Source organism: Esox lucius, chromosome 22 (assembly GCF_011004845.1).
Source record: "Esox lucius isolate fEsoLuc1 chromosome 22, fEsoLuc1.pri, whole genome shotgun sequence".
NCBI classification, from domain to species: Eukaryota; Metazoa; Chordata; class Actinopteri; order Esociformes; family Esocidae; genus Esox; species Esox lucius.
This window is the reverse complement of record NC_047590.1, coordinates 18552655-18575101: the sequence shown is the minus strand read 5'-3', so window position 1 is coordinate 18575101 and position 22447 is coordinate 18552655. Positions and strand designations below refer to the sequence as shown.

At 40.4% G+C, this 22447-nt stretch overlaps 1 protein-coding gene across 1 annotated transcript; it reads left to right on the top strand.

Moving 5' to 3' along the window:
• The first annotated feature begins 5713 nt into the window (after window positions 1-5713).
• On the top strand, window positions 5714-12715 carry gja5b (gap junction protein, alpha 5b). The gene is given in 3 exon segments (XM_010886038.4): window positions 5714-6334; window positions 10829-11213; window positions 11215-12715. Coding segments are annotated over 2 exon segments (1188 nt in total). The 5' UTR covers window positions 5714-6334; window positions 10829-10859; the 3' UTR covers window positions 12049-12715.
• The last annotated feature ends 9732 nt before the right edge of the window (window positions 12716-22447 follow it).

The window sequence follows — 22447 nt, the reverse complement described above, 5'->3', positions numbered from 1 at the left end:
TCATTGTTTTAGCCAAGGTGAGGTGATCCTATTGCAGATGCAATGAGGGAGTTTGGAATCAGTCTGTCTGGGTGGGATAAATAATGAAACTTTACTTTGCATCGTTAACGGATGCTCCAAACACACTCTCCTGCTATAGTGAGTCTTAGATTTTTATGGTATACTTAGTAGACTTTTAGACAATTTGGAAGGATGTTGAATATTGCTGAGATGTAACTATGTTTTGTATTGTAACTTTATTACTTGATTGGAATGACTTGTATAACTTTGAAATGTGGATTATGACAGCATTCCTCATTCATCTTCAATTTCTCCAGTGGACACGGGGACCTATTATCCATACTCGTGTTTGTAGGGCTACTGAGAATGACTCACAAGGAAGTCCAATAATGAAGTCTAAGCGACCAGACTTGTCATCCCTGAGTTCTGGGTTTCTAAACATTCTTTGTGGGCCCAGGAACTCATGTTATTTTTATTGTATGGTTTGTTATAAACAGCCTGCATGTGATGATTGTTTAGGATAACTTATATAAGTACACACACACACACACACACACATACATAAATCCAAGTGACCAGACTGGTCATGCCTGAGTTCCGGGTTGTAACACCATCAATTGGCTTCTGTACTTGTCTGAAGAGAAGCATTGAGGATTTGCGTAGGCTGTAAAACACATGACCGTTGTGATGAAAGGACTACCTTTACTAAGAACTGCTGACATATTATGGTTTATGATTGCGTATATTTACAAACAGAATGGAGTCAGATTATTAGATATTAAATTATCACAAAGGTTATATCCTCCTGCATTAATTTTTGCTCAGTAACATTCTGAGAAGTAACCTCTACCGCCTTAGTACAAACCAACTACTACAGCAGTTGGAGAAAAAGCAGAATGGCTTGGTGTTTCTAAGTATGCCCATAAATTAAGCAGAATACGTTATCAGATTGTGTCTAAGTGAAATCAAGGTATGTATCAAGGTAAGTCATTCTCAAATATATCTCTTCATGTGCTTTATTTTGGTGAAAATCCAGTGTACAAATTATTTTTTTCTCATTTATAATTGTTTTCCTGACAATCGTCTTCCCCCTGCCATACACGCACCTCTAAAAAATAACAAATATCTTCTGGACAAGAAATGTTGTATTGCGTAAATGATACAATGTATTGCTTCCACAGCTTATAAGTCTTCATAAGTCACAATAGTGCATAGTGTATGTATACAACAATGATTTAGATTGGCACTAAAGTGTTGCATAGCTGTGGTTTGTGAGTTGAAATTATTTTCGACATGTATAAGGTTATTCCACGTATCAGTATTGGGCATGGATTTGGCTCACAAGTGGCCATGAAAGGGCCGTTTGGGCGAATGACAGATGGACTGGTCAGTTGTAGTTGTTTTATTCATTTTTCGATTAACAAGGGAGCCTCAAGGAAAAAGAATGGGCCTGCCAGGGGAGACTCAATGAAGAAAATTGGTCGGTCTATCAGAAACACTGGGAATGATTTCTGGACCCAGTCCATCCCTGCTGAAAATTGAGTTAAAATGTGACTAGTATTGACCTTTCCCTCCAGTGAGAATGTGCCCAGGCCGTATCGCCTACAAATATATTTTGAGCTCTCTCTCTTTCTATCTCACTTGTTCCTGTTCTTTCTATCCCTTAAAACTAGGTTCAGATGTCAGTTCAGAGAAAGGATGACTTGTCTGAAATATCAGCATTACTTTTGTTGCTCAGGAGATGATAAGAGTCAAACCTTTTGCTGAGTGAGGAAAGTGGCTTTCGTTCCATTGTTTAGGGAGGTTAAAGGGGAAAAAAACGAGGTGACACGTCTGCCAGGGGAGACAGTGATGAATGCCAAGGGGTCGAATCATCTCTTTGTTTTATGTATTAACCTTTTTAAAAGACACCTTTGTCTTTTGCTTAACCGTTGTGAAACAAAACGACAAGATTTTGCTGACTTTACAACATCGCATTTTTCTCATATTAAGTTAAAAATGTGTCTATTGACATGAAGTTCTGTGAAAATTTGCCATAGACTATTTTCTCATTTTCGCATTTAATATAAGTAATCCCCTACTAGTTAATTTTTGTAATAAATAACACGTTACTCAATTTCCCTCAGTGCAGTGTAAGATTATGTAATGTTTATTTTCTCCAGTAGCAAGTGGCAACAAAGGATGTAAAGATGGCAGCACCAGCTAAAGTTCATGATACATCTGCCAAAGCCACGCGCCCAGCTACCATTCATTTCAAATCAACACGTAGCATCAGCAAGCGATTTGTGCAGCGGAAGTATGAGCTGCATGATCCAAGCTTGGGAACAGTGATGTGCACTTCGCGAACGATTTGTTCTTTTTGAACTAATCTTTTGGGACTCTTTTAGGATTTCTTTAGAGTGACTTGTGCAATTGTATAGTTAATTCAAACGTTTGACGGTGGACTTCTACAACATGATCACTGGCTTCATACCCGGTCCTCCAATATGACACAATGTGACCCCCCTGCCAAAGAGTGAAAATCCTGGGATCCATTGGCCCTGGCCTGTATCCATTCACCAGCGTTGCTATTATGTTTTGGTGCATCTCTTCCCTGCTGGACAACCGAAGTTCAATGCCAAATCATCCTCTGCTGGACAACCAAGACAGCAGATTAACATCTAAATACACATTATGTTTATAAACGTGATTATTCTGAATCATTTTAAAACAGAGTTCAACATTTTTCAACTCTGAATAAAGTAATCAAACATGAATGGATAATGCACATTATTGTGAAGAGATTTCTTTTTTGAGAAGTTTATCAGGGTACAATACCACAGTTATTATTTTTGTTCTTCATTGTTCACTGCAATGGATCTATCTATTATTGAAGTCTGTACACATAGGCTGTTGAATAAGCATGGACTGAAAATGCGTAGGCACTTGCAATAAAAAATAATTACTTGATTTTAAGAGATTTGTGATTGAAGAATTAAATGCAAATATTGTTTCTGTTTATGGTATATGATTACTTGATGATAGATGTGGTCACTCTTGCTGGATAATGATTCAGGATTGATAATGTTATATGATTACTTGATGATAGAATTGGTCACTCTTGCTGTATAATGATTCATGATTGATAATGTTATATGCTGATGACTGACACTGACTATGTAATAATACAATAACCCATTAAAAATGACCAACACGTGAATATAGAATCAAAGGACTTATCTTAAAGTAACTAAGTAACGTAACACCTTACTTTCTACAGCAAGTAACTAAGTAATGTAATTGTAATGTAAAGTTACTTTATGGGAACTGTAACTCCTCACTGTGATTAGTTACTTTTAAAAAGTTCCCCAACACTGTTCATGTCTGATTGTTGTTGTTGATGTGCTGGTGTTATTTATTCCCATATGAGCTTGGCACTTGTAGGACAATTGTGTTTAGTCACTTCCGGGTGAGTTGGACAAGAAAGGTGGACAAATTTGAATATCGGGTTTAGTCACTTTTACACATAACCTCCCCTCTGATTTCTCTCTAACCGTCAGGCCCCAATCCGACCTGGGTTCTGACAGTAACAAAGCCTGGGAGAGATTGAGTTTCGCAGAAAAAATGAATGCTATATGAACCCGGGTCTGGTCCACCTGTAGGTATATACTTGAGTATTCTAAAGAGTTTATATTAGCTTGTTGAATCTAGTTTGTCCCAAACTCATCTCATCATGGTCTCTTCCCATTCCTTTGTCACTGGCACATAAGCAACGCTGTCCCTGACAGGCTCATTTAAGGCAGGCGCTTGAAATGGCATTGCTCACACCTAGAGAGAGAGGGCTAAATAAAGGGAAGGCATTTTATCTGTGTTCTCACGACCAGCAGTATGGAGAGGCCATAAAAGAGGTGTCAGGAGCCAGAGAGGTGCTGATGACAAGTGCTAGAGGTGTGGTCACACTTTCCGCTTGCAGTTACAAACACTTTCATTATATTACGGAGGGAGATAGGGAAAAGAAAGAGAGAGGAGCGAGAGAAAACATGAGAAACAGAGAGGAGAGAAAGAAATAGGGAGAAAGGACTGTCACCTTAATCTATTTGAATAATTATCACCTGGAGCATTCTGGGTTTAGAAACATGACATTTTGGCCATCAAGTAAACCCACCTCATTAGAATAAGGACCGTTTTATTTCTCTTTATCTACTTTGCTTCCTCCGGGAGGCCTCTGCTGGCTGCGTCACAGGTCAGTTGCCCCAGGTTACTGGCACACATAACTGCAGAGCCTCATGCTCTCTCCAACAGAGCTGTGATTGGTCCAGAGTTAAAGCGGTTGGAGTGACTGAAATTTTATAAGATCGAAAAACAGTAACGATTTAAGATTGAAAAACTGTAAACTGCTTCCTGTTACAGTCATATACATTTAAATAGAGAGTTTACTCAAAAAAAACGTTATAAGGCTGTCTCAGATCAAGCTTTTTCTGTTGCAAAGTCTATAAGTGTTTCTCAACACTGCTCCTGGGCGCCCCCCTGTCCTGCATGTTTTAGATCTCTCCCTGCTCTGTCACACCTGATTCAAATGATCAGCTCATTATCAAGTCCTTAATGAGCTACATCAGGTATGTTAGGGCAGGGAGAGATCTAAAACATGCAGGGCAGGGGGGCGTCCAGGAGCAGGGTTGAGGAACACAGGGCTATTACCTTCAACAACATGTGTGGACATAACCCAACTTCACGCAATACATTTTCATTGCACTAGATGACTCATAATACTGGGAAATGTCCACCCTCTAGGGAAGACATTTTATTACACTTATAAACATTACAAGTTACTCTTTTCAGTCTGGAGGAAGATAAATTAAGACGTAACCCACAAAAGACAAAAACTGTCTGTTTTATAAATTAAGCGGTTTTAGGTTAAGGTCCTCAGGTCATGGTGGTTGGCCTTGGATGACAGTAGATGCTGTGGACCCAGATTTTATAGGCCAACCATGTGCCTGCCCAAAATAATCTCTGTGGTCATTTATCAAAGGCACATGTTTATGTATGTAATAATTGTTGTCTAGTAACCCCTCAGGTTTAGGCGATCTATTTGAATAGGAGGGTTTTTAAGAATATCAATGCTGGAATGCATTGAGTGACCATAGGATTTACACAAAGCCATTATTGATGCAGACCCTGGAGCAATTAGTGGCTTTGCCCAGCCAACTGGTTATATGACAAGGCTTTAAGATAATAATGGGATTTCAGTGTTGTCTCCATATTCACATTCAACAACTTAGTTCAAGCTTCTATAGCTACCGCTTTATTTTAGTTATCGGCCTTTAGCGGTGTGCCAATAAAAGCCATCTGCAAATCCCTGTCATGGAAAATCATGTTGTAATTCGTGTACTTGAAAATAGATTGTATGTTCCCCATATCTGCCCTACTCTCTTAACCTCTGTGTGAATGTGTGTGTGTGTGTGTATACGTGAGAAAACAATATGTAAGGCGAGGGTGCAGGGACGAAAAAACAGGGATTTGAATATGTGGAATTGCCATTGTGTTCTAATACAATCTGACTTCCCCTCCAAACATGGGATATTCCTCTGTCTAAAACGGACTACCAGACAGTCTTACAGAGGGCACTGCAGGCTGAGAGAGAGAGTGGAAGGCGAAGGAGGTCGAAAAAAGAGGAGGAGGAAGGGGGGGGGGGTTTGTGGGAGGGCAGCTGGGTACTGGGTAGGGTAGGAGGACCACAAGTGATGCCGGGCATTTCTTCTACTGGTTGCATGCTTGAGGCTGTGTGTTGTGTCTGACAGTATTGTATGTCTTAGACAGCTGCTTCTGTTCATCCGCTTTAGGCCTCTTCCACTCTGTCTGTCGGTCCTTCCAACATCACCTGACCCTCCTCACTGCTCTCGTCCAGGGAATGAGAAGGGACACTTTTGTTGACGAGAACGTTTCATCGTTTTGCCTACTTGGACTTCTGATTATTGACAAGGAGTGGACTTGTTCATCAAGCCAACTGGAGTGAGACAATTTTCTGCCTGAGAGGAGGGAGATAATCAGCTTTCTGTTTGTACTCTAAAAGAGACTCAACATTTGTGTACAAACTCATTCGTCTTTCTCATTCGAAAGGGGGATACGTCGTGGTCCTCGATTTGCTGGTGTTGCCTCAGAAATAACGACTGGACCAGACAGCAAGTCTCAGAACCAAGACCCATAGCCAAGTGAGAGACCAAGACCACTGGAGTTAACTCGCACAGAACTGAAACGCCAACGGACGTTTTTCTTCTGCAATATACCTTACCTTTCATATTGAAGGAATCCTTACCTGAGCGGCATCTTCAGTTAGGTCTAAACAACCTCCTCTCAGGTGGAGTAACAGTGTGCATTACTTTACATTTATCAGTTGTTCTTAACCAGCGCAACTTACAGGAGCAATTACTGTTTATTGCCTTCCTCAAGGGTCAGAATGAGGGTTATTAGGGCTGGAAGTAAGGGTTAGAATGAGGGTTATTAGGGCTGGAAGTAAGGGTTAGAATGAGGGTTATTAGGGCTGGAAGTAAGGGTTAGAATGAGGGTTATTAGGGCTGGAAGTAAGGGTTAGAATGAGGGTTATTAGGGCTGGAAGTAAGGGTTAGAATGAGGGTTATTAGGGCTGGAAGTAAGGGTTAGAATGAGGGTTATTAGGGCTGGAAGTAAGGGTTAGAATGAGGGTTATTAGGGCTGGAAGTAAGGGTTAGAATGAGGGTTATTAGGGCTGGAAGTAAGGGATAGAATGAGGGTTATTAGGGCTGGAAGTAAGGGTTAGAATGAGGGTTATTAGGGCTGGAAGTAAGGGTTAGAATGAGGGTTATTAGGGCTGGAAGTAAGGGATAGAATGAGGGTTATTAGGGCTGGAAGTAAGGGTTAGGGTTTAGAGGGTATTTTAGTGATGGGTAGTTTGCAAACTGCTCTTTTTGGTGAACATTGTGAACCATGTTTTCCTTACTTTTTTAGCATTAAAAATAAATTACAAAAGAATGTACTACAATGTACTGCATATTAGCACTGCAAAAACAAAAAGTTGCGGGAAGATTGCAACTTTATGTTCTAGTTCATTTTTCCAGAAGGGTGACATCAGGTAATTTAGTTTTTGAATAATTAAGACAGGAAAAATGTAACCTACTTGAACTTACATTTCAAACTCTAATATAATTTTAGCCACCATTGGTGATTTGTACTTTTTGTTCTGGGGTTATTCTGAAACATTTTAAAAGAAGGGCAGTTCTGAACTGAATGAAACCATAAGAGCGGCTCACCCAATTTGAATTATGGTTTTGGGATTAGGGGTTAAGGTCAACTGTGAGGGGAAGGATCATGCTAAATAGGAACACATTTTTGAACCTAAAAAGTTCACATGTGTATGTGTTTGCATGTAAGTGTGTGTATGTGTGGACAGTGACTAAATTGAAATCAGTTTATGATTAATGGAGAAGAAATAGAATTTATGTTTCCATACAGCATAGATCTGTAGCATCAGCTGTGATGTTAAACGAGTAAGAAGTTATGTCAGTAGCGAGATTCAACTGAGATCTAAAGTTTACCCAAGGGTATTCAGCCAAAATATGTAATAATTAATTGCACAGTCATTGTCTCCAAAGCCAAGACACTTCCCTTATCCATTTCCCATGCTGGTAATCAAGCTAGCAGCAACAAGCAAATAGAACACTATCATCCATTGAGCAAATAAGTGACATTAAATCAAGCCAGGAATACAAGCAACATGACACAGGAAGGAAAAGTGCACTAAGCCAAACAATAATGAGAGCAGAAGAAAGTCATAATGGGGAAGTTATATGCTCTCAGACTTTGTACCATTGTTATTATTGATGGGTGGACCCATATCCTGATGCAATCTCTTTGTAATACTAATTGTCCTGTGACCGTGAGACTAAATATGGTCAACTGTATTCAATGGGCTTCGAGTGACATAACATAACAGTGTTGGAGCTTAAAGGACAGGACGAGCTGTTAAATCTGAGAGGTTGCTGAGGCCTTAATGCGCTATATATCATTTCTCATCAACCTATTGTAGAACCGTTGACTTCAGACGGCTAAATAATAATTGAATGAATAAATGATTTGAATTAATAAATGATTTTAAGATGCAGTGCTTTTCTCAGTGAAACTGTAAGTGGTCATAAAGAGTTATAAGGACAGGATCATTTCTTGGAATTGTTATTAGACGAAGATGGCGGCAACAGCAGCCTTTCATTTGTAGCTCTTTTTGATGAAATGATTTTGTTAGTTGGTAGTTGTTCTGACGGTGAGGTCCCTGGGTAAAATTCTCAAATAATCTGAAACAGAAACATTTTGGTTACACCAACTGAATTTATCTCTACCCAGATTACCCCTGAGATACCCCCTTATGTATTTTCCCAGTAAGCCTTTGGCTTTACAATGATTTTCAAGTATCCCCGGTGGCCCCAGTACCCCTGGTTAGTAACTACTGACCTGGACCTGCGATGCTTTATGCCATGTCTCCCAGTGTGAGACAGTTTGGTATCCGGCGTAGAGCGATCAAGCCACATTGTATAGAATTGGATTTAAGTTTATACATACAAAAATCATTGTAGTGAGTTGAAGGAATTGATTTGGTCCCCGGAGGCGCAACACAATGTGTGGAATAAAGGATTGTGTGCTGTGCTTAATTCTCCATATCACCACCCTGTCCTGTCCTATCGTGTGTCCCCAGAGTGTTTTTAGTGGACTTGGCCATTACAGTGATTCTATTTCTATAGAATACAGACCGAGCAAGCTTCATTGTTCTCCGTTTCCGAGGTAAACAACTGTAAGAGCAGGGCGGAGGTGTGGAGGGAGTGCCTTCCTCCCTTAAGTGACCCCCAGGCTGCCAAGTGCCCCGTCAGGTACATTGTCCGGGTGCTGGTCTAAAACCGAGTTCACTTTCTGATTTAGACCGAGATGGTAGAAGGGGTGGGAGAAAAACTGTTTCTAGGGTGACGCTTTCTCCCAAAGCACTAAGATTAGCTTTTTTGAGTTGTTTCATTCTAAGTGCCTTGTCCGAAGGAAATCATTATTGTTCAAGATTGCTTCCTCAACGGTCTGGGGGGGAACAGGACGGAGACCGGGACTCAAAGGTGATTTCCTTTCGCCAATCCAATCTATGACTGATAGACATGCGTCAGCTGTTTTCCTTTAAGAAATGAATTCCTAAGTATTTCTCCCATATTTAAATACGCGTTCTATGTAACAGTATTATTTCGGTCTTTAAAAAACAACTTTCCAACCAGTCATAGTTCCCTGAGGTCACAGTCATGTGGCCCGTTGACACTTAATGCGCCCTCACACACAAACTACTAGCCTGCTCTAAATAAAGAGTGGAAAACCTATTGCCTTTCCCTCTTACAAACACACATGCACACGTGTACACACTGTCTAACTAACTTAGCACAGATTCTACAGCTGCATTTCCATTGCTACTTCTGGAGAAAGGAGGGCAAAAGAGCAGGGAAATGCCATGAAGCTACAACAATACACAGTTTGGACAAGAAAGACAGAGGATCCCTACAGAGTTATTTTTTTTTTAAACAACCACCAGTACCAGATGGATGTTATGCCAGGGTATGGTATTTTCTCTGCTGGTAAGACTGAAAGTTATTCAGTTTAATTAATGGATTTACAATTTTTGAACCTATGAAAGTATTATGTATTAAGTCACCCATCCTCAAACATAGAATTAGTTGTTTCTCTTGTTCTGGAAGGGGCACGGCTACTGTGGCGCGACAAGTTATGTCACTACATTCTAGTACTGACTGTAAAGTTCATGGGGAGATGAAATGGTCAAGCTTTTCTGTCCATAAATAAGACATTAAGAAAACCTAGACAATGAAAAAAAAAACATATGACGAAAGATATCACATTATATCGGCTCATGGAATGCGCTCAAGGGAATGGTTCCCTTGGGAACTTGACCCAGTTCTTAGCAATTTAAAAAAAAATAGAGGCACCCATTGGTTCTCAGCTCTTATTTATCAAATATTTTGACTTTGTTTTTGTAAAAAAAGACGTGCCACCAATCTCTGGCCACAGGAAATGTAAATCAGTAAGTGTCTCTTTCCTTCTTTCCCAGGATGAAGATAAGACAACTGAAATTACTGGGTTTCTATTGTCTTAAGACTTCCCTAAAAGTGATATCCCGGAGGGCTAGGCCAGGCATGCAGGCAGGGGCTGTGGGAACATACTTGTCCCAGGCCAGACCAGATCAGGCCTACTGAGACCAGTGTTCACACAGAGAGAAAAGTCTATTAATATACACACTCTACATCCCCAAACACATTGCCTGGTACAAACAGCATAGTACCACAGAGCACAGTAATGCAAAGAATCACCTTAAGCGCAGTAAAGTACAGAGTATCTTAAAGCACAGTAATACACAGAATCACTTAAAGCATAGTAAAGCACAGCGCAGCACCATCCAGCACAGCGCAGCACCATCCAGCACAGCGTAGCACCATCCAGCACAGTGCTGCCTTTCTCAGCCCGAATCAGCTCAGACCACTTCAGGACTGTTTTGCGTGTATAAAGGCATACATGGAAACCGCTCAAACAAACAGCCCAAAATTTGGAAAATAAGAAACACAGCTAAACCTAACACAACATATCCCCCAGAACAATAATGTCACTCTCATCTGATGCAGTTGTGTGACAAGTCACTGATCGATAAACAACATTCTAGATCTGTTTTACGCTGTTTTTCCAGCTCCTACAAACGGCGGCTAGTTGTGCAGACAGACCTGGCACCCATCCGGACTGCAGTAAGACAGTTACTGACTGTTCCCCGTCTGTGCTGCTCCCTCTCTCCCAGGCTGTTTCAAAGACGCAACGTGTGACCGGTGATGGCCGACTGGAGCCTCCTGGGCAACTTCCTGGAGGAGGTGCAAGAACACTCCACGTCCGTGGGCAAGGTGTGGCTCACCATCCTCTTCATCTTTCGCATCCTGGTACTGGGCACGGCCGCTGAGTCGTCATGGGGCGACGAGCAGGAGGACTTCACCTGCGACACCAACACGCCCGGCTGCGAGAACGTGTGCTACGACACGGTCTTCCCCATCGCCCATATCCGCTATTGGGTGCTGCAGATCGTCTTCGTGTCCACGCCGTCGCTCATCTACATGGGCCACGCCATGCACTCGGTGCGCATGGAGGAGAAACGTCGGCGCAAAGAGCAGGAGGACCAGGGGGGCGGGGGGGGGCGGCGACGGCGGTGGCGAGGGGGAGAAGCATTACCTGGAGCACGAGGAGGACAAGGGGGGGGAGTGTGGGAAGGAGGGAAGCGGCATGGGACGGGTGCGCCTGCGGGGGGCGCTGCTGCGCACGTACGTGTTGAGCATCCTGATCCGGACACTGATGGAGGTGGTGTTCGTCGTGGTGCAGTACCTCCTCTACGGCGTCTTCCTCAAGACAGTGTACCTGTGCCACATCAACCCCTGCCTAAACCCGGTGAACTGTTACGTGTCGCGGCCCACGGAGAAGAACGTGTTCATCGTGTTCATGCTGGCCGTTTCGGCCGTGTCGCTGTTCCTCAGCGTCGTGGAGCTCTACCACCTGGCCTTCAAGCAGTGTCAGAGGTTTATGAGGGCCAAGCGACAAGAGCGGCAGAAGCTGCAGGGGCGAACTCCCTCGAGAGCCACAGTCGTTTCCGCCGAACCCGACAGCCCGACCCGTCCCTCAATGCCCTGCACGCCGCCCCCGGACTTTAGCCAGTGCATGAACTCGTCCCCCCGAACGCCCCCCGTCAACTCCCAACCCCACCAACACCTCCCCCCTAGCTGCCCCCCCTTCAACAACCATCTGGCCCACCAGCAGAATTCAGTGAACATGGCCACCGAGCGCCACAACGTCACCCGTGACGACCTGGAGACGGAAGACTTCCTGCAAATGAGCTACAAGGGCCACGCTGAGAAGCCCAACACCTGCGCCCCAGCCGTTTCGCTGCTCCAGATGGGTTCACTGAAGGACAAGCGACGCCTGAGCAAAACCAGTGGCTCTAGCAGTCGTGTGCGGCCCGATGACTTGGCTGTGTAGGACCAGCTGAACGCCACACACATGCAGTCCTTGGGAAGTTTCAAACACACACACGTTCTTACACACATTCACACGTAATGGAACAGAGATTACCATGACCTGTTTTTGTGGGGGAATCATTTACAACACTGAATTACCCAAGTAAATGAATCCTATCAATCCAAAAACAGGATACTTAATCGATAGGCCTGAATTACAAATGCTTCAGAGAGCGCTGGCAGACACACTGACATATGGATTTCATTAGAATAGGTATCTGTTTTGTCACCCACACTGCTGACATGAGGTTAATACCTTAATCTTTAGCCCCCAGGACAAATCCACTGTTTGAGATGTCTGTCTCAATTTTAAAAGACAACTCATCCTGCGCTACTTTAGTCCTGGGCTCTGATAAGAAATAATGCAACATTTTGGGGAGTAGAGTGCCTTTTACAGTAGGTGGCAGATCTTGCCCGTGACTGATGTCACTGACTCACTCACCGACAGAGTCAGAGTCAGTGCCAGACATAAGAGGCCGTGGGCCACTGGCACAATGTGTTCAGTGACACTGACGGGTTGCTGGCGACAGTGAAGTGGAACAGATGACAACCAGCCAGTCACTCAATGACATTTGAAAGATGGGTGACTTTCTGCCGGTAAACCCCCCCCCCCCCCACACACACACACACACATATACACACAGACACGCACTCTGTGGTGGTTCACTCTCGCACGCTCTCTTACATTACAAAGAGAAGAGGCACACAGACGTCTCGGCGTACAAACGCATAGACCCAACATGTGAATACCGTTGTTGTCATCACCTCCCACTAAACAGTTTCACTGGGATGGAATTAGGGTAAACAATGCCTTACAGATCAGCGGTTGCACTATGACAAGTATGATAAGAAGGAAAACAAATTAGAACTTAATTAGGGCTATTTTAAAGTGGAGGCATCATTGGTGAAAGCAGGTTCACTGGGTTCCCATGGAAGTAGAGGACATAGTTCATAGCAAGTTGTTAAGATGGAAAATAACTTGAATGTGATCTAGCCAAATAAGGGCCAAATGGGTGTCTGGTTGTCCATCCAAGACAAAAATACTACAAGCAGTATAGTTGAAGTGTATTTTTTGGTACCACTTGTTTTGTATTTTAGTACACTAAATTTAGTACACCAAATAGCATTAAAGTACTAATTAATGTAGTAATAAGTGTACTTCAGTTTGAAATATACTCACAATTTATTTTAAATATATATATATATATATATATATATATATATATATATATGTATATATATATATATTTAAAAGCTGTGTATATATACACAGGTGCTGGTCATATAATTAGAATATCGTCAAAAAGTTGATTTATTTCAGTAATTCCATTCAAAAAGTGATACTTGTATAATGTATACATTCATTCCACACAGACTGATATATTTCAAGTGTTTATTTCTTTTAATTTTGATGATTATAACTGACAACTAATGAAAAGTATGGTCAAATGAAAAGTATGAACATGAAAAGTATGAGCATGTACAGCACTCAATACTTAGTTGGGGCTCCTTTTGCCTGAAGTACTGCAGCAATGTGGCATGGCATGGAGTCGATCAGTCTGTGGCACTGCTCAGGTGTCATGAGAGCCCAGGTTGCTCTGATAGTGGCCTTCAGCTCTTCTGCATTGTTGGGTCTGGCGTATCGCATCTTCCTCTTCACAATACACCATAGATTTTCTATAGGGTTAAGGTCAGGCGAGTTTGCTGGCCATTTAAGAACAGGGATACCATGGTCCTTAAACCAGGTACTGGTAGTTTTGGCACTGTGTCCAGGTGCCAAGTCCTGTTGGAAAATGAAATCTGCATCTCCATAAAGTTGGTCATCAGCAGGAAGCATAAAGTGATCAAAAACCTCAGAATACACAGTGGCCCAACACCAGCAGATGACATGGCACCCCAAACCATCACTGACTGTGGAAACGTTACACTGGACTTCAAGCAACATGGATTCTGTGCCTCTCCTCTCTTCCTCCAGACTCTGGGACCTTGATTTCCAAAGGAAATGCTAAATTGACTTTCATCAGAGAACATAACTTTGGACCACTCAGCAGCAGTCCTTTTTGTCTTTAGCCCAGGCAAGACGCTTCTGACGCTGTGTCTTGTTCAAGAGTGGCTTGACACAAGGAATGCGACAGCTAAAACCCATGTCTTGCATACGTCTGTGCTTGGTGGTTCTTGAAGCACTGACTCCAGCTGCAGTCCACTCTTTGTGAATCTCCCCCACATTTTTGAATGGGTTTTGTTTCACAATCCTCTCCAGGGTGCAGTTATCCCTATTGCTTGTACACTTTTTTCTACCACATCTTTTCCTTCCCTTCGCCTCTCTATTAATGTGCTTGGACACAGAGCTCTGTGAACAGCCAGCCTCTTTAGCAATTACCTTTTGTGTCTTGCCCTCCTTGTGCAAGGTGTCAATGGTCGTCTTTTGGACAGCTGTCAAGTCAGAAGTCTTCCCCATGATTGTGTAGCCTACAGAACTAGACTGAGAGACCATTTAAAGGCTTTTGCAGGTGTTTTGAGTTAATTAGCTGATTAGAGTGTGGCACCAGATGTCTTCAATATTGAACCTTTCCACAATATTCTAATTTTCTGAGATACTGAATTTGGGGTTTTCATTAGTTGTCAGTTATAATCATCAAAATTAAAAGAAATAAACACTCGAAATATATCAGTATGTGTGGAATGAATGTCTACATTATACAAGTTTCACTTTTTGAATGGAATTACTGAAATAAATCAACTTTTTTATGTATACATCTCCGGAAAAGATGAAGAGACCACTGCACCTTTTTCTTTCCTTTCCAAAAAAGTTGAAAAGGAAGGTTTTGAGTGAGGAACAGAAGTGTTCTCCAAAACTGCAGCTCTTGTGGGGGGCCAGTCTGCAGTGGTCAGTACCTATCAAAAGTGGTCCAAGGAAGGAAAAGCAGCGAACCGGCGACAGGGTCATGGGTGGTCAAGGCTCATTGATGCACATGGGGAGTGAAGGCTGGCCTGTGTTGTCCAATCCAACAGATGAGCTACTGTAGCTCAAATTGCTGAAAATGTTAATGCTGGTACTGAAAGGTGTCAGAACACACAGTGCATCGCAGTTTGTTGTGTATGGGACTGCGTAGCCGCAGACCAGTCAGGGTGCCCATGCTGACCCCTGTCCACTGCCAAAAGCGTCTACAATGGGCATGGGAGCATCACAACTGGACCACAGAGCAATGGAAGAAAGTGGTCTGCTGTGTATTTACGGATCATGGTTTACATCTGTGGATAGTATGTTGTGCATTTACAAGTCATCATTTTGGCAGTAATCTATCTCCATAAAGAGGTTTTATATTAACACTAATTACACATTAAATTGTACTTAAATATTACCCCTTTTCCCAAGAAATGTGTGACGCTGCATTAAATCCATGTGAACTAATGCACCCCCATACCATCACGGATGTTGGCTTTTGAAATGTGCACTGATAAAATGCCAGATGGTCTCTCTCCTCTTCAACCCTGAAGACACGGCGTCTATGATTCCCAAAAATTATTTCACATATTGTCAGACCACAGGACAGTTTCCCACTTCATTTCAGACCAACTTAAATGAGCTTGGACCCAGAGAACGCAGCAGTGTTTCTGGATCTAGTTTATATCTGGTTTCTTTTTTGCATGGTAGAGTTTTAACTTGCATTTGTGGATGCAGTGGCAAACCGTGTTCACAAACAATGGTTTTCAGAAGTGTTCCTGAGCCCATGCAGTGACTTCCACAACAGAATCGTGTCTGTTTTTAATGTAGTGCCACCTGAGGGCCCTAAGATCACGGGCATCCAATATTGTTTTTGGCCTTGTCTTTTGCGTACAGAGATTTCTCCGGATTCTCTGAATCTTTTAATGATATAATGTACCATTGATTGAGAACCCCAAACTCTTTGTGATTTTACACTTAGAAACGTAATCCTTAAATTGTTGCACAGAGAAAGGCTCTGCATCTTTACTTCTGACTCATCCTCTCAGGTGATGCTCTTTTTATACCCAATCAAGTTTCTGACCCGGTGTCAATTAACCTAATTAGTTGTGAGATGTTCCACCAGGATCTTTTTTGTATTACACAACTTTTCCAGTGTTTTGTTACCACTCTCCCAGCTTTTTTTAAACATGTAGCTGGCATCAAATTCAATGTGGCATATATTTTTCAAAATACGATAACATTTTAAAGTTTCAGCTTTTTCATTTGATATGTTGTCTTTCTACTATTTTCTATTGATTATGGGTGTAAATGATTTGCACATCTTTGCATTCTCTTTTTAATTTCCATTTTATACAGCGTCCCAACTGTTTTGGAAAATGGGGTTGTATAATTTTTATACAGTTTAGTGTACTAAAGTACAATATAAGTGGTTCCAAAATAATACACTTTAATTATATATCTTTTTTGCTTTTTTGGCTGTTAAGACAGTTTGTTTTAACAGACTGGGAAAAGTGAAGCAGAGAGGAACAACATTTTTGTAAAGTAATTCTCTTTTGGGTTAATCAAACATCGACTTTTAAACAGTGTATGAACCTTTTTTTAGCTGGTAATGTACGCGGTAAAAACTTAAATAGATTTGCACTGATCAATTAAATGTATGTTTAGTGTTTTACAACAAATATTTTAAATGTTTAAATATAAAAGCAAATTGACAATATTTTTCTTTCTCACTTATTTTCAATGTATTTATATTTAATGTGAATACTGTTTTGGATTGGTAACATTGCTATCACATTTTTGTAAACTCTGCACTTTAAGAAAAAAAACAATATGATAACTGACTGTTTGTATTTTTGGCATCCCTAATGTTTTAATGGTGATTATAATTAGTATTTTTCTATGTAAAATGTTGCCATTGGAAACTCATTTAACTGTGTATTGCAGGAATTTGCAAGGAATGCCTTTGAGCATTTGATTTTATTTCCAAGCCTATATTATCCTGACACTGATGAACAAGAGCAGTTCTAGTTTAAATCTGCACAACATTATTGACTGTTTGTAGCCAATTGTGAATACCGACTCAGTTGTACTGTAAAGACCACAGAACCTCTACACCAATCATGATAAAATGTATATCTTGCACACGCTCAATATATACAATACATCCCAAAGTATTATGTATTTTCTTTGACTCCGTAAGATCTATTTTTAGGTCTATTTTATTCATTATTGGACAGGAATGTAGGGAAAGTAAAGTGGGCTGGATTCAAACCCATGTTGAATGTGCAGCAGCTTAGACTGTGGGACCACTGACAGTATTTTTATTCATGTTACCAGACACTTATCCAGAACAATTTAAATAGTGCTTTACTCTTAACGAAGTTAAGACAGACGTAGTAATGCGATGGTGTAGATTTTTTTCCCCCTGGATATTCATTCTGCTGACCCAAAATGTCTGGAGCATCTTAATGTTTCTTCCAATGCTTTTGGAGTTAATTATTTACCTGTGAAACATCCATATATCATTCAGTGTAAAACATTTGATCTTGAAGAGTTACATGGGCTTATGCATTAAGATGTCCTTGAAAAATAAATTTGTATTACTTTGAATTCTGTACAGTGAACACATTTCAGAGCAAATGGTGTTAAAAAAAACTCTAGCATAGCTCAGGGTTCTGAAACCTCTCCTCACATACAGCTGGCATTTTCCTGTGTGATCTATTCCAGAGCTACCCACATGATTGAAATTGGTCCCCTAGGAGGGATTTAGAAACTGACAGTTTTCTGTCTTTAAGTGCTATTACACTATTATTCTATTTCGTTCTGTTATTAAGAATGCTGAGATCATGTGATCTTTCAGATATTGATTTAGTTTTGAGATCATTTAAAAAAATGACCACTATTCACCTGATACCTCTCTGGATGCAGAGAATATATACACATAAGCTTTGACAAGCTCCACTGGAACGGCCCTAATTAGAGATCCTAAAAAAGCTGGATTTCCAATTACTAAAATAATTAGAAAAACTAAAAGCCGTAGATTGTTGCCCATCCTCCCCCGAGTCCGAATATACCACTTTTGTTGTCATGGCACACTTTTTGTAGACGCTATTGAATTTATGAGGACAAACTCAAAAATGTGCTTACATTTTTGGAAAACAATCAGCTGTAGATTGTAGCCCATCCTCCCCCGAGTCCGAATATACCTCTTTTGTTGAAACTTTTTGTAGACGCTATTGAATTTTAATATCTTTATAAAAAATGATATTTTGGAAAAACTAAAAAATATAAAAGTTCTTGATTGATACATTGAAAAGTGTGGATTGTAGTTCACCTGATCAAAAACCCATACTTTTTGTTGACCTATTAGTTGGTTTTGACGGTCGAATATGAATGTCCACTGTCCATTATAAAACTTACTTTACCTCGCTAGCAAACCGTACTGTACGGTTACGTTAAACAAACATCAGTTTAGTTCGTTACGCCAACATCATTTCTGGAGTTCAGTCATCATTTCTGGACAAGGAATCTCAGGTAAGCGTATTTAACTTATTTACAAAGCAGATAGATAACTATCTGTCATATAGCTAAAATCACTTTTGTAGTTCCAATCGAATTACAGTACTGTCTAGCAAGTAACCTTTTTCAAACAGAGATGAACATGGAGTCACCTCACAAGTACTCAAATGTTAATATTTTTACTATGAGTTCCACAAGTAATGATTCAACAAGACATTTGACAAAATTGTTAGTGATATAAATAAATTTTAAACAAAGGGTGGACACTGTTTTATACTGGTTTTAAACTGGTTTTCATTGTCCATGTACAGGTGCAGCAACGGGTCCAACGGCAGAAGAAGGTGAAGATAGAATTGAAGACCACTCAGACTCATTCCTGACAACAAGGAAGAGTAAAGTGTCCGTCTTTGCTTGTGTGATTGTATTTTGTCAGTTGGATAATATTAATTATTTGTTTAAACTTATTGTGAATTTTTTCTTATCTTCATGATTTCACAATTCTTCACCATTTGAAAAGAAAACAACCCAATGAAGAGTATAGCACTGTGTTCTTATATTTGAATTATTTGTAAAATGGCCAGTTTGATAATAGTTCTACATTTGATCAGTTGATAGCTGGAACAAAAATATCAATGATCCGAGAAGCATAGAACTCTACTAGCGGAAAATGGCTATTGCCATTGAAGACCTACAGTTTCATTGGAGTTAAATTAGATTTGCTACTTTATCCTTCCTGATGGTTAAGAAGTCCCACACAGTTCTGATTTTAATTTATGTGCTGTTGACCAACTTGGGAGTGTGAGGTGGGTGATGAATAAAATATTTGTTATATTTTACATACATGTTCTGGTAAATGTATATACTTATTTGCTACATGTGTATATTTCAGGATATGTCATGTAATTTGCTAGGAGAAAATGTCTGGACTGATGATCTAACAGAATCACATTTATTATATCTGAGAAGGGGTTGATGAAATAAATATATAATATTTATAGCAAGCAAGTTTATTTATATAGCACAATTCATACATGGAAGCAATTAAATGTGCTTTACAAAGAAAAATATATGAAAGTTCAATAACATAATACATAATACCTCACTGTAAAACTAAACGTCGGTGTAGAACCCTGCTGAAATGTGTTGTGCACATTTAAGATTTCACGGAACAGTTGGAGCAGGTAAACACAAGGTTGGAGAAAATTGTCAAGTTGACTGGACAGAAATTAACTTAGCTGTACATAGCTGTACATATGAATAAAAATCATTTAAGAGGAAAAGGGCACTGAATGGTCAACTGGATAGGATGCCTGGGATTTGCGATTACCGACGACCTTATAAATACCATGTTGCTACAACATGCTAGCGACCAACAACTTCGCTGCTACCTAATTTCGGTCGCCAGATAACGTCATAACAACATTGTGACAACGGAAAATTGTTAGCTGGGTTTTTACCAAGTAATGTCGATAGACGCCATTATGTGTTAAACTGAGTAAAGTTTCTTATTAAGTTTACCTCCACCACAAATAGCATCTATGAAATGTATGGCTTTTTCCACTGGCCGTTTTAACAGCTTATTAGCCATTCGTGGATGACATTGATACAATAACTACTCTATCAATATAGGTGACTATAACAGACTTTTTCGTCAAGTGAAAAGACAAGAGAATCATGTAGCCAGTGAAGTGTTTGCCTATCCTGAACAAATCCTGAGACATAATTCAAAAATCCACCAGATATAATCGCAGTATAGTAAACAGTTGAATTTTAGGCTTCTACTCAAGGTTGTAGCCAGTTTTTGTCTATCCTGAACAAATCCTCTTCTGCCACTGGCCATTTTAACAGCTAATTAGCCATTTGTGAATGACATAGATACAGTATCTATTAATATAGGTGACTATAGTGATGGCCATTCCAGGCTTCATTTGCGTTATTTTAGCAGCAGGATATTATGTTGGCAGCACTCATATTTTCTTTTCCACAATAAAAGCCATAATTGAAATGTATAAGACAACAGTCTGTGAAAAAGAACAAACAAAAATAACATTGGAACGGACATTAAACATAACATTTACAGACAAGATTGTGAACTATATTAACTTATATAGTTCAATTATGGCTTTTATTTTTAAAAAGTAAATCTGAGTTAGCACGATTAGCATAATATCCTGCAGCTAGAAGAACTGTAATGGTCATCACTAACGACAACTGATTTTTTTTGTCAAGTGAAAAGACGAGAGACTCGTGAAGCCAGCGAAGTGTTTGTCTGTCCTGAAAAAATCCTAATATCCACCAGAACCGTTTTATTTTAGGCTTCCTATTACGTAGCTACTTAAAGTTGTAGCCAGCGACGTTTTTTCTCTCCTGAACCTCAGGCATAATGCGATTTGACAAACGCGGGACCTGCTGTTTCGGAGCCCATGTCTCTAACCACTGCGCTATTTAACAAGGCTCGGTCAGTCGGTCGGTTGCTCGCTCGCTCACTCACTCGCTCAGTAAGAGACATTCGCGACATTACGCGATCCGGCAAAAATCGCTTCTCTTTAGGTTACATTCATTGACTAGTACTACGTGTGTTTAAGGATTTTTCAAGCAACAGGGTCAATAATTTGAGTTTCTGTATCAATGTGACCGTCCTATTTCATGACTTCGTGTTATGTAGTCATATTAAATGTGTATGTTAAAACCAGTGTAAACATAACCTCTCTAAATTGAAACCAGGGACTAAGCCCCCTTTGCCAGACTGATGGACCAAGCATCTCTATGGAATGCATCATTGTGGACATTCGGAACCAGTGGGATCATTGGGAAAATGGCAGGAGTTATTACAGTCGGCTAGGGAATTGCTACCCGGCTTTTGCCTAGGCACGAGCTGGATGGAAAAATGCATGTGAATTCCCTTGGGGTTAACCTACATACTAGGGGACAGAACTGTAAGGCAATTAAGTCTCAATACCTGGGACAGAAATCTTAGTATCTCAATGTAGAAAATAATGGTACCTTATGCACAAAGGGTCTCAAAGAAAATCTAGGATCAGTTATGCCTTAGTTTAGAAAATGAAAATATATGGACATTTCCTATTTCAGCACCCCTACTTTTAAAAAGCCTTAAACTTTCTTTACAAGACAGTCATGTGACACATCAGTCACTATAGCAACATTTCAGTGGCGAGATATGGTGCCAGGCAGTTTAGCTAGTTGCTAATACTGTGATTTTTACAAGTAACTGTTTTAGCGTCTTTCTAAAACTAAAATATTTATAGACCCATTGGAGTGGACGTCACGGTTACGTCACTGACGTTTGGTGTTGGCAGAAAACTGCAGGAACATGTGTAGGGAAACGGGCAAGAACATCGGACTAAAGGAAAAAAATAATATTGTGCAGTTGGATGTCAGAATAGGAATGCAAAAAAGGTGGCCTTAATTTTTATAGAATACCGTTGTCGAAGGCACCCTTTGAAATGCAGACGTTTATGGTTGCAAGCCATTAAACAGACAGACTGGACAGATGAATCCTCGGCCCGAAATGCTAATTTCATATCAGGCAAAGTTTTGTCCACTGTTTATCACACACAGGCTAAATCAGTTATGTAGTTATAGTAATAACGATAAATTAGTAACCAACCACAAAGCTGACACTCAAGGCTATTTCACAATGGTAAACACCATGGACCAAGGTTAGCAACATTAGCTAGCGTGTAAGCAGAATTAGCATGCAAACAAACCAAATTGCTCATACTTAGTTTAGCTTGCATTACTCAGTATGTATGGAAGCATATAATGAATTAATGGGACATACGGTAATTCCTAAATGTTGTAAAAAGGTTACTACCACTTTCTGCCACCAGTTCGGCTCCGCCCATAAAAACGTCGTCGCTATTTACTAACAAAA